The sequence below is a fragment of the Phaethon aethereus genome, assembly GCF_964289735.1.
Source record: "Phaethon aethereus genome assembly, chromosome: 2".
In the NCBI taxonomy this organism is placed as follows: domain Eukaryota; kingdom Metazoa; phylum Chordata; class Aves; order Phaethontiformes; family Phaethontidae; genus Phaethon; species Phaethon aethereus.
The window spans coordinates 57,583,961-57,597,787 of NC_138582.1; the positions used below are offsets into that span (position 1 = coordinate 57,583,961).

The following is a 13,827-nucleotide window of genomic DNA, read 5'->3' on the forward strand; positions in this document are numbered from 1 at the left end:
AAAGACTGTCAATGAACAATTAGTCTGGCCTTAAACAAGAAGGAAAAAAAGGTGGGGTTTTTTTTTGTAAACTAGTTTGTGCTATCTTTTAGAGGATGGTGAAATAAAGTATCGATTGCTCTATTTAAATAAGTCCTGAAGGGGAGGTTTTCAATTTACCCAAGTGTTTGATCCGATAGGAAAGTCTGAAAAGACAAGTGCCTTGTCATTGTGTATGCTCAAACTACACAGTATCCTCATCTAAGTTTGTCAGAGAATTGGATTGAAATGTCACTTTATCTAATGGGAGACATGAAATTGGCCTTGTCAGATCACCCACTTACTGTAAAAAACAGCAGTTCGTATCTAATCGGTGACATAAAAGTAATCAAACATTGAGCAAAAGGGAAATAGTAGGGTGGAATTGATTAAATGTATTTGGTGAAGTAAATTAGACTTCTACATACAATCCCTAGGCTGAATTTTTCTAATAGTGGGCAGATCCAACACAGACCAGATTTAGGAGAACAGAATGAGCCTGTCTGAGCAGACATCAGATTATTATGGAGTTCAGACTGCTTATTGAGTTCAAACAAGGTAAACTTAGGTGTCAAATTGGTTAAAAGGAGTTTTGTTAGGTTTTTAAGCAAGGGCATAGAAAGGTAACCATCTGTAATGCTGGCAGCTTAAATGTCTGCATCTTTCCAAATGGAAGATTTAACACCAGGAACAGAACCAAACCTCTTCTGGACCCCTAGAGCAAAGAATTTATTCTGGAGGACAAAATCATTTTGAGAACAAGACACAGTAAGAATATATTAACGGTTGCTTATCTGTGGTACCAGTTGTTCTCATACATTGAATATACAGAGGTACTTAATGTCTGTTTTCTCTCTCTGCCAACTAACCTTTCATGCTGGATCCATCAGTCTGTCTGTACCCCTTTTTTACAGACAGTTCTGGTATTAGGACTTAATTTTATGGTTGCCTGACAACTCCTATCATGAAGTCCTGCTTTAGGATGCTCATGTTTTGGCAAACTGACTTCAGGCTGATATTTTCCAGTGTTGGTGTGTGCTTCAGCTTGAAGGTTTTGAGAAAACCTCCAGCCAAAGCAGTTGAGATAGTTCAGCCATCTAAGTAAACTTGCCATAGGAAAGTGCTGAAGACTCTGGGCTTTCAAGCAGGAGCTTTTCTTTCATGAGAGTAGTAGTTATGACAAGAATACTGTTGTTCTGTTCCTGTGAAAATCTGTTTCCAAGTATAGTTAATTTACAAGCTACTAAATAAAACCCACCAAGACCCTCCTTCTGATACGTACAATGGAGGCTTCTCTGAGTTAAATTCTCAAATTCCCCCCAAATTCTAGATACAGTGAATGGGACTTAAGTGCAAGCACTGATCTTAGTTCCTCTGGGACAGGCTGGGTCCAGGCACAGGAATCAAAAGCTGTGAGCTTACCATTCCTATGCTTTTAGCCTACAGCCCTCCACCTTGCTGAGCCCTTGTACTATGAGGGTAAAATGGTGAGATGCATGATGTAGATAGCGAGGCATGTCCAATGGAGGGCTATGAGAATGGTTAAGGGACTGGAACATATCTCGTATGAGGAAAGGCTGAGAGACCTGGGGCTGTTTAGTCTGGAGAAGAGAAGGCTGAGGGGGGACCTTATCAGTGTCTATAAATATCTGAAGGGTCTGTCAGGAGGATGGAGCCAGTCTCTTTTCAGTAGTGCCCAGTGACAGGACAAGGAGCAATGGGCACAAGCTGCAGCACAGGAAGTTCTACCTCAACATGAGGAAAAGTTTCTTTACTGTGAGGGTGACGGAGCACTGGAACAGGCTGCCCAGAGAGGTTGTGGAGTCTCCTTCTCTGGAGACCTTCAAAACCCGACTGGATGCATTCCTGTGCAACCTGCCCTACGTGATCCTGCCTTGGCAGGGGGGTTGGACCAGATGAGCTTCAGAGGTCCTTTCCAACCCCTATCATTCTGTGATTCTGTGGGTGCAAGAGCAAGAAGCTGCCTACTCGAATGAGGTTGTTAGGTTGGGACTGAAAGTTGACTGTTGGCAAACTGGGTAGTGTTTTGAAATGAGAGGGCAGGTAGGTGAAAATTTGACTACAGAAGCACTAAAAACCAGGGATAACGACGACAAAGGGTGGAAGATAAACGCATATACATACATGCATATGGAAAAAATACATATGAGTGTATATACATATATATGTGTGTGTAGGGGATGATGATGGGGGCTGAGGCCAGTGGAAGAGGGAACTGTCTGGAAAGGGGAACTGTCTAGTGCAGGAGGGGAGACGAAAAGCAGACGCTAGGGAGAAGCATGGTTAGAAGAACAGCAGCAGACTGGAAGGTAGGGAGAGGATCAGGCACAGAGCTTGTAGATACTGCATGGGGTAAAAAAAAAAAAACAACTGAACCTGGAGTGGGAATTTAGTGGTGTTTGCAATGTGGAGATGGTCACCTTAGTGTGGGGAAAAAGCAAAAACCGAACAAAGCTGAGAATAGGAAGGGTAGATGGGTTTGGACCACTTAGATGAGGGTGGAGCAAGAGCAGTGCAGGTTGAGGCACCAATGTCTTAAAAGACAGTTGGTGCGTCAGGAGTGGGCAAGTCAGATCAACCTGATTTGGGAGGAATCATGTTTGGGGAAGGGAAGAGTTTGTGCCTACTACTATTCCTACTGCAGGGTTTAGCAAGGTATCTGCTAATGTCCAAGTAATTAGATTGCACCTGCATAGGCTTGGCAGTGTATGGTGTCAATTTGTGCCAGGGGAGGTTTAGACTAAATATTAGGAAAGATTTCTTCACGGAGGGAGTGGTCAAGCATTGGAGCAGGCTGCCCAGGGCGGTGGTGGAGTCACCATCACTGGAAGTGTTCCGAAAACGTGTAGACGTGGCACTTCTGGACATGGTTTAGTGGGCGTGGTGGTCTTGGGTTGATGGTTGCACTTGATGATCTTAAAGGTGTTTTCCAACCTTAATGATTCTGTGATTCTGTGACTCTTGCTTTTCTGTAAAGTTACAAAATATATATAAAATAGAACAATGATATTTTATTAAATGATGAATTTACAAGTAATTTTAAGAACATTGGGATACTGGGTCAGGTCAAGTTTTCATCCTGAACAGTCTCAGTAAAGGAACAGTGTAAAATTAGCTCACATTTTCTGTATCATACTGTTTAGTTGTATTGTTTAATTAAATAATTAATAGCAGGAATTATTTAAAGACTTTTTTTAAAAACTATTGCATGAAGAACTGTGGTGTTTCAAAATCATTGCCGTGTCTTTTGTTATCAGTGGAGGTATTTGTTGCCCTTCATCCACAATTAAATGCTGCAAAATGGCATTGCTCTCCATTGTTTCCAAAGGGGTGGAATCATTTGCATGCTCAACAGAGGAGCACAATAAAATATATAAGTATAAAAAAACAAAATGGACAGAAAATGGAAGAAAATATTATTAAAATAAAGCCCTTTAGTTGATTTTAAGACTACAAAATTATAATGATTTGATTAGTTTTATAATAATTAAGATGTTATTAATGTGGACATTGCATCAGAGAGATGATTAATACCTTATTTTTATCACTTCACCTACTCATGATGTGCTGAACAGCATCACGTGGGAATAGCGTGGCATTATCTTTCTAACAGTTACTATTTAATAAAAAAAAAATTAGCTTGCAGGATAAATGTTTCTCCCTTGTTCCATGCAGCATGGCTCCATTCTTCCACTCTCTCACCTCATAGAAAATTTGAAAAATATTATAGTTACTATTGAAGTAGATTTTTTTAATTTTTCAAGTTAGTTGTTCTAAGCCGCCACAGAGAAGAAATGTCTATTTTTTGTGTTCTATAACTCACTTAAATCTCAGAGAGTTACATTATCTCCACTGGCATTTCTGTGTGATGCCTCTCCCCTCCCTATTAACATTTTAAAAGAACTGCAAAACAAAAAGATGTTAGGACCTTGTAGAAAATGTTTGGAAATTCTGTATGATTTAAAGTACAAAGCAGTGTAAATAAAGGAGTTGCTGTTTCAAGTGTGCTTCTAATTAATATAGAAGCTCATAAGAATACATAGTTTATATGCATGTACTGCTAAATTTGTTTTTATCCTCTGCATAAGAGAAGGGCTGCTCCTTATCATAAAGGCTTTGTCTTTTTCTCATATTTGCTGTAAATGATCCATTTACGTAGGGTTACATTAGAGCATCTCCCTAAAGCCTTCTGTCGTCTGCAGTTCTCTGGCTTTGTACGGTCGCCACTACTTTTGTTCCATAAGGGATTATGCCCATGACCATTTGTCACAGAATTCAAGAAGAGATGAACTGTCTGTCCAAAGTTTAAAAAGCATTAAATTTGAAGTTACGAATAAACTTACCTTTTTTTGAGTTAATATTCTGTTTTAAAGCCCTATCTTTAAAGGGTTTCACAGTACTGAATAGCTTTGTTTACTTATTTCAAGAGAGATCTACAAGGAAGGACAACTCTTTAAGCTAAACCATTGTATCAAATAGTCACTGCTACAAACTTGTTTCGGCAATCAGTTGAAATTCCTTCCTTGAATGTACACAGCTATAAAATCACAGGTCTACTGTACCATTTTCAGAAAGTTATTATTCGGAAAATAACTTGCATGGCATTTATTTGAGACTACCCCAGTGGCCAGCAGTAAAACTGCTTTTAGTGAAAGATGGTGATGCTGCAGTCTGGTACTTACCTGATTAAGTGATTCAAACTCTTCTTTACCCTAAAAATATTAAATCATTCTGCCTAAAGAAGGAACAAATGAGTAAGTCAGAAGAACAACTTTCATACTTTAGTCATGAAATCAGCTCATTATTTTTGATAGTACACAGTTTGTATTAAAGTGTCTACTTAACTCTGGGTCTCATGTTTTTAACCAGTCACTTAATAATGAGCGTCATATCTGTAATGAAAGGTTCATTTTATGTAACCTCGATCTCTGGTAAGAGTCTACTTTTACTATTAAACTACGTTACTAGTATTAAACTGCAGTATATGCAGGCTTTGCTGAAATCATGGAGCTTGCATTAACCTTTTGCACTTTGGTCACAAAGGAATGAAAAATATGCCCCGAGGGATAAAAAGACAATAAAATACTGTCTATTTCAAGTACTTGTAATACTTGGAATGAATTGGTGTAACCACTAACCTTAGTGACCTAACTCCTGAGTTTGCATTTTGAATGGCACTTCAACAGCCTTTAGTAGCATTTGAAACTTGAAAGTAATTAACTGTTCTTTCAGCATGGCTAAGTAAATACCTTAGGATGCTCTATAAAAGTTCCATTTCATGTCTTGGTTCACAAAACAGCCTAATGATTTAAATTGATGCTAAATCATTTTGAGTCAAGTCAGAACTGTTTCCAGACATGCTATTGCTGTATGAAGCCATAGTTTATATACTTCAGGAACAATAATTTAAGTAAAACTGCAATATTCGTCTAACCGAAAGATGACATCAGTTTGCCATATATTACTACTGACATATAAGAGTGTTTTCCCTAGTGATTTGAAAATGTAAACAATATTATTTTCTTTACGTACTGGAATCTACTGCAGTATGTTAAGCTATATGGAATATATGTCTATTCCAATCAGTAATAATTAGTAGGCATCTTTGGAGACATTCTGGATTATTGCCCACTATATTATGTTCTTCATAATAGTAATCATTAATTTTGTTAAGATGAAAATAGGTAATGTGGATGCCTATGTTTGCTGTTTTGTGATGTCGTATTTCAGCAGTTACTAACGGATTGCACAGGTTGAAGCTTACGTACAAGTATACAGTGCTAATTAGAAACACAATCTTATCTGAGGCATTGCTAATCTTCAGTGTACTTGGTGTTCCATGAGTTGGGCACTCTTTCTGTAAATAAAAAAGGTAGCATAACGTTGGATAATCACATGTTTGTTAAAATGCCAATTCTACTATTTCTCAGGAAATATTAATACGTAGTTCCAGAGTTTCTTTTTCCCTTGTACTTCAATCTTTTATGTTTGCTTTAACTCTGACTTTGAAGTCCTTGAGAACATGATGAAATATATAAATTCAACTTCTTTTCTCTTTCACTACCCGTATCTCAACACGTTGGGAAGTGGTTAGCAGAAGGGGATAAATTTGAATCTACAGCTTGGGGAAGACAGATGTTCTATGTTCATTACGTATTCTGTGTAGCCTTAAGAAGGTGGCAGTGTTTGCTGATAGATATGTTAAGAATACTGGATCAAACAGTGCCTTATTACAGCGGCCTGGTTACATTCTACTTGAATATATTTAACCAGTGAGAAGGTGAATTTTATGCAGATGTGATGCATGAAACAGCAGAGTAATTTCCTGGTTAATCAATAGGAAAAAAATAATTTTGTTATTTACCTTTAAAAAGAGATGATGTCTGCAAATTATTTCTGCAGTCTAATTTAAAAGATGTCCCTCACGTAATAAATGAAAGTGGGTTTAAAATTTTTCTCACTTTTAACATCTTTAGAATGCAAACGATCAGGAGATCACATGCTTGCTCTGTGAGACAGAGTACTGCTTCTACTGCGGTAGTTAGTGAAAATAAGCCATTACATGCAATAAAGTCAGGGTTGTAGTAAAGACTTAAGAATTCCCCCAGCTCTCATTTAGAAGCTCTTTCTGTTTAACCAGGATATAGGACTTGAAAAAATACTGTATTTATTTTGCTTACACAGAAGTCTGAAAATCTGAAGGCTGAATAGTACAGTCTGTGAGAAATAATGAATAAAAAATTCATTTTGCTTTCATGCAGAAATCACTGTTCTGGCTATGTCTAAGAATAGAATACAATATCAATTTTAGCTTGAAAATGTTAGTTTTGAGTAGGATATATATTTACATCCAGTAAGAACTGTATTTTGATAAGAAAACCTGAGATCATCTTTCTTTTTTAAATTGGAAGTTAAAAGTTACCGTGTAATGTCTAGTGAATAGAATTCCAGTTGCACCTGGTTTGAAGTTATATGGTATAAAACAAAAGCTTTATGTTAAAATCTCCAAGTGCATAAGCAAAAGACTTTGCATACTGCAGTTTACTGGAAATCAGTTAATCTATAGTGATGATTTCTTCATATCCATATTTTTATGCAACCTTCAGCTCTAATACAGTACAAAACCCATTGTTTATTTGAATGTTTTAAAGCAGAAAAAGTGCCAGTATAGTCACTGCTGCTTTTTGTAACTTGCGCTTCAGAGCCACCAGTTCCCATTGCTCCACCTCAGCTGTCTTCAGTTGGTGCAACTTACCTGTGGATACAGTTGAATGCCAATTCCATCAATGGGGATGGACCCATTATTCAAAGGGAAGTTGAGTATCGAACTTCAAGTGGAAGCTGGTATGACATACAACCTGTGGACTCCACAAGCTATAAGATCGGGCACCTGGATCCTGACACAGAATATGAAATCAGTGTATTACTTACAAGACCAGGTGAAGGAGGAACTGGATCTCCTGGCCCGGCTCTCAAAACAAGAACAAAATGTGCCGGTGAGTACTCAAAAGTGATTGGAAAGTTGTAAGTGTCTTTCTAGGGTTGAAAATGTAAGTTATTTCACTAGCAGTTTTTGCTGCCTACCTTAAACCAGCAGGCTCCAGGAATTAAGACACAACGCTTCTAAGTATAAGCTCTTAGTATTTGCTAGCTATGATGACCTTGAAGCCAACCTTCAGTGCCACTGTAGATGGTAGATGAAATCATACCTCTTCATGCCTTAAAGTGGTCAGTGTAGAGTGCTGCGTAAATAAACAATTTTTACTATCAAGTATGCACTGAGCTCTCTGCATTTCATTACACCTCTCTCTTGCCGGTGTATGTTTGAGTTTCAGGTTAGTTAATTTTTTTTCTTTTTTCTTGGCTAGTATCCCAAGCTTGATAAGAATTTTGTTTGTTTTGGATAAAGTTTCTTTTTTCCTTTTTTCAGTGTCAGGTATATCAAACTTGTAGATAAAGTAGAAAGAGATCCGGTGTAGCAGCAAAAGTATACACTGTTAAGTCTCAATTAGCAGATGAGGTTTAGCAGAGGACGGCTTTCTTGAGTGACTGACAGCATGTCTTTTCATTAAATGAGATAGTGTGATTTGTGGTGCTATGTAGCAGTCTTGGCTCCTGTTTTGGATGTTATAATTAATAGTGCTGACCTGTGACTGTAAAAAGATACAAACTAGACCTATTATACAAAAGCAATTGTACGGTAATTTTCAGGAAGAGTGGCAGAGATACTAATTTGGGATTCAGCCACTCGGAAAGCAATAGAGTATATTGTGACTTGGAAATTTTTTTGTCATTAGTATTTACCCCCAATATTTTGTATCTTCTTTCTGCTGCTATAAAGTAGATGGAAGATAGGCAGGAGTGTACGTAGCGGAAATGGGACTAAGCAAATGGTGTTAGCTTATTGATCCTAATCTATTAAAGAATGTCTTGCTGTTATTTGTCCTTTAACAGGAAAAATTACATACTTCAACAGAAATAATGATGTATTTCTATTGTATATGAAAGTGAAGTTACTTTTCGCAAAGTTACTTGGCCACCTGTCGGTGACTCAATGGCATTTCAGTTGAACTGATTGGTGTGATGTCAAACATAGAATGAAATGTAGTTGCTATCAGGATCCCAGTGTTATGTTTTGAAGATGCAAGCTTATACAAGTACTAACTCTTTGATATTATTTTGGGTTTTTTTCTTCCTCTCATTACTGGAAAGAAGTATTTAATGAAAAATACCAAAAAGCAGTACAGTTAAGTTATAATAACAGTCAAGTATTTCATATTTACAAGATTTTCTTCACTAGACTAAGGTAACTTCAGCTTAGCCATAATAATTAAGAGTGCCCTTCAGGAGGGTTTCTCTGTCACTATGCGTTTCATAAGAATGTTAAATTATCTGACTAGTTAAGGTAAGTATGTATTCAGTACACCAGTACTTCAGGTATTTTAAAATTAAAACAGTTTTTATCATAGTTTGATCATCTGCTTATATGATTAGATAATGTAGCACGAGGTGCTGTGTAAGTGAGCCTGTCTGTACTAAAGGATTAGAGAGTGTGGTGGGATGACACCAGCCAGCAGCCAAGTACCCACACAGCCGCTCACTCAGTCATCTCTGCCACAGCACTGGGAGAAAATAGAAGGAAGGCAAGCAAGACTCATGGACTGACATGAAGACAGTTTAATAGGTGAAGCAAAAGCTGTGCTCACAAGCTAAGTGAAATAAAAAATTTATTCGCTCTTTCCCACCGGCAGGCAGATGATTATCCACTTCCTGCAAAGCCTTGGCACACATAATGGTTACTTGAGAAGATGAATGCCATAACCATGAACATCTTCCCTTCCTCCCCCTTTGCTTGAGCTTCGGTTGTTGACCGTGGCATCATACGGTATGGAATATCCCTTTGGTCAGGTGGGGTCAACTGACCCCACTGTCCCCTCCCAGCCTCTTGTCCAACTCCAGTCTACTTGCTGCAGGGGCAGATTGGGAAAAAGAGAAAGCGTTGAGTCTGTGCAAGCACTACTCAGCACCATTCAAAACACTGGTGTGTTATCAACCTTGTTTTAGTCACAGATCTCAAACACACCACCATACAGGCTGCTATGAAGGAAATTAACTCCATCCCAGCCAGACCAAGTAGAGAGAGAAATCCAGAATTTTAGTTATCTTTAAGAACATCATATGCTTTCTGGTCTTTTCAGTTGTACATGCTGTTGAGTATTAAAACATGCATTCAGTCTCATAAACCACTATGTACTGGAAGAATTTTAGTACCTGATAACGTCTTGTAATACATCAGCATTATTTGTGTTTTCATTAAGCTAAACAGTAACCCTCTTAAATTAAAAGTAGAAAGTGATGGCTGACTGAAAAATTTAAATTGAATGATCATATTAAATCTATCTCTACAAATTGGCCTTTTTATAGCAGAAGATCCTGCTTTGAAGGTGTAGTGGTTATTGGTTAACTGTTAGCAAGTGACATGCTAATAACTAGCCCAAGGGCTTAAAGAGAGATGCTGATAAACTAATGATGGTATAATTAAGCTGGGTAGGAGTAAAATAATGCCAGTCTCCAAAGCATACCGTAGAATTAATAAAGCAGGAGTCTTTAAGAGAAGAGTCATTGCACCTTTTTAATTACTGTGATAATGGTATGCTGCTTGCCTGTTCCCTAGGGGTCTAGTGAACCACTTGGAGACTTGAAGCAATATCCTAGACATTCAATAATCTTAATAGTTCTCCAAAGCATTTGAAATATGTTTTCATTTTAGCAAAATGAGATTTCAGAGGCTTGTAACAGACAAGTCCTATCTGTAACTTTAGTAAAGAAAAGCATGTATAATTAGAATGCAAAGAAAAAAAATCTCTCCAGACTTGGTTTCATCACCCTCAGTGGAGCAGTTGCATACTTTCTAAAGTGCTTTGCTTCCTTTTCATGAAATGTAATATAAATGTAAGTGCTCTTTCAATGTAATGTTCAGGAAGGCCGAGGAATTACATTCAGGTCTGGATTAGATTTAACCTAGAACGTGGAGTTCAGGTTTGAAAAAGAGGGCCTTAATGGATTTTGGCCATTGTGAACCATATTTGAGTCAGACTTAGGAAAAAGGTTTTTTTCATTTCAAGGTCTGAAATCGAGGCCTCCTCAGGCTGTCTGGAATTTGAATCACCAGCTGCTGTGCTCAAAGTTCCCTTTTCCCACAGATGTCTAATGTGATGTTATGAACCTAGAAGAGTGCTGCCATTTAAAATAAAAGGGAGGCGAAGGGAGATGGGAAGAAAATTCATCAGGAGATACATGACAGAACATTTCCATTATACAGTATATCTCAAATTACTCTGATGTCCATTTTCACTCTGGTACAGTTGTAAAATAAGAATTCCAGAGTAGTCACCCACAATTAGAGTTGTTTAGAGGCAGGATATCAGAATGCTTCACACTTAAGACACTGTTCACTGAGCTAACAGACTTATTCCTCAGATAAGAGGCTCGCAGTGCCTACTACTGCTATAGACACCTCAGCCACCCAGCCATTGCTAGCAGCTAAATAGCTGCTCAAGTATTTGAACCAAGGAAATCACCTTGTACGTAAACACGAATCCAATCAGTGACTCTGCCATATGGGATATAATAAGTTTGAGGGTAAGAGAATCAATATTTATAAAAAAAAGTTACCCCTTACTGAAGTAGGTTGGGAATCTCTGGTGCCTGAAAAAGTCCATAATCAAATCTTCTCTAAGTCTGACCCAAAACCAGTAGAACTGTCCGTAGTAAAACCTAAGCAGGAATGTTGAACGCTTAATAAGGTAGACTTATGTTTTGTAGTTTCCTCTTATCTATATCAATATTTCTGTGGGTAGAATTATTTATTTCAGTGCTTTGCAACATGTTTTGTCTTTGACATGCATTGTACGATACAAATCTTGATGCACTGTGTCCCTCCACTCTGATCGTGAGGCCCCAGTTAAAACAGTCTCGTGGAAAATCCAGAACTGCTAAACGAGCTCCTGCAAATTTTTTTGCTGTGGCCTCTCTGTTATGTTCCTTGAATTTGCTGATGAACAGATATAGCTTAAAGCCAGCTACCTTAGGAAGAAAAAGTAAGATAAAATCCTCTCTCCTGCTAAGGGAGGGGATTTTCAAGGCCTTCTAGGGAAAATCATTGCCTTTTTCTCATCACGTTTCTTTTTTTACTGTGACATTTGGAATAATTCTAGGAAATTGCATCTTTTTCTTTCCTGAACTAGAAAACTCTATTGGAATTTAAGAAAATAAAAAATAAATAAAAAGACTGGTAATAAAGAAACTTCTGATGGACTATCCCCAAATCATGGCATTTTTTTAACAGTCAGAACTCTACTCTATGCTAAGAAACAATTATTGCCTTGGAGTATAAGATACATATTGCCTTGTTTTGTATTGCAAAAACAATCATTGTCAATGTAACCAGTAATTTTCCAGGCAGAGAATTCACATGTTCCTCATACAAGGAAGTAACAGGAATGTTTTAATTAACATAGTTCATTTTGCTGTCCCTTCTAGTGCATCACCTGAGCTTGTCAGGAGGAAAGCTGTTATTCCTAGTACAATTGAGCTCTTGAATCACTGCTGCAGTTAGTTGTAAACTGTCTGTTATTCCTAGAAGGCTTGTTACAATCTGGAAGAACAGAGCAGAGGAACTCTTTAAATCCCCACTCTAAAAGATTATTCTTTTTCATTTTATTCATTTGCTCACTGCTTTGGCATCAGCTGGGTAATTTTCCAAGGTGTCAAAATTACTTCGCTAGTCTGTGCTGCCCACTAGCATTATGAAAAAAACCTACACGTGCCAAAATGCTCACTGATGATCAATTAAGACGTCATCTCCTGTTACCAGATCCTGAAAATGTGGACCAGAGCAACAACCCTATTTTTACTTGCAAATGTTAACTCAGTTCCTTGTTTTCTCCTTTTCATTGCTAAAAGGGGCGCATAACTTCCAAGCATGTAAGGTCTATAGCCTTTTTAAAAACTATATGAAAATATAGTATTCACATAGGCAACATACATTCACTCTGTTGAAAATTATAGCCTGATCCACAGCCAAAGTATAAAACCGTTAATCTTCCCAATCTACCCATTTTAGGTAGTCCCTACAAATTATACAGTACTTTGCTGTCATATACTCTCTAACTGCATCAGGTCTTGATAGGTGTCTGTCTTGAACCTTGCCTGCAAAGTCAACATGCTCAGGTACACCAGATAGTACTCCATGCCACCACTTTTCTCCTTCTCTGATGTGAAGAACTAACCTGACATGAAGCATGTGCCAGGTCCTACAGAACGGACAGTCTGCAGCCCTTAGTGTATGAGTTTCTGAATACTCAGTCATCTTTGCAGTTGGTCCTCCCCATTTTCCATCCGCCCATTTCTTTTGTTATTAATTCTGTAGTCTCTCCTTTTGTTCACGTTCTAGACTGTCTTGAATCTCAGTCTTACTTAACTGCTTATTTCCATGCCATTCCCCATTCTATATCACTGCTGGGAAAGACTAATTCCTTCCTAAAAAATTCTCTAAGTTGAAATGGCTGCTGCCTTTCTCTGTTCTTATAGGCTTCTTTGGATCTTTTGACCTTTTTTGTCTCAAGAAAAGAGGAAGGATCTTTGTGTCACTGGGAATTAAGTTCTTCCTTCTTGTTGCTATACCTTGGGGGACTACCTGTGAACAGGTTCAGGTTTTTTCAGGCATATAACGAAGTCTTAACATTGCTTAGTTTTGTGATCAGAAGAAAATGTTGAATTCAAGCCATGCTGCAGGTTCTTTTCTACAGCTCATTCTCAGAACTTGGCAATATTTTATGAAGTTTGAACCAAGGTTGTGCAGCTGTGTTGTATCCAAGCTAGACCTCAGGTCACAGACACCTGAACCCTGAGAGGGAGGGTTGCAGATATTGCACCATTTTGTTTTCCATGGAAATCTCAATGGTATTTCTAAGGTCACCATTCCAAACCTGAAGTTAGGTATTTTAGTAGGAAGTTGCATCGATTTATCGGAATGGCAAGTCAACCACACATTTCATGTATGGTTTTATTGTGAAAGTAAGTTACAGTTTTAATAGAAATTTGAAATGAAGAATACCTGCTGCATCATCCTTTCTCCTAGTGCCTTTCTGCTATACAAATCATTCCTGTATAAGGTCTATTTTCTCATAAGGTTGAATGCTAGTATTGGATTTTCCGCACTGTAGCAGGTGCATCACAGCTTTTGGATGTGCAGAAGGTAAGCTGATAGATTTTAATAGAATTCCA

The 13,827-nt window shown here is 37.9% G+C and overlaps 1 protein-coding gene across 1 annotated transcript in view; it reads left to right on the plus strand.

Annotated features, from left to right (window-relative positions):
- PTPRM (protein tyrosine phosphatase receptor type M) overlaps positions 1–13,827 on the plus strand; it is a gene marked incomplete at its 3' end in the record, with an annotated part of 489,914 nt that overhangs the window by 195,655 nt on the left and 280,432 nt on the right. The window contains exon 7 of the mRNA XM_082014808.1: positions 7,242–7,535. Coding sequence (XP_081870934.1) covers positions 7,242–7,535 — 294 coding nt within the window. The remainder of the gene's footprint in view (positions 1–7,241; positions 7,536–13,827) is intronic.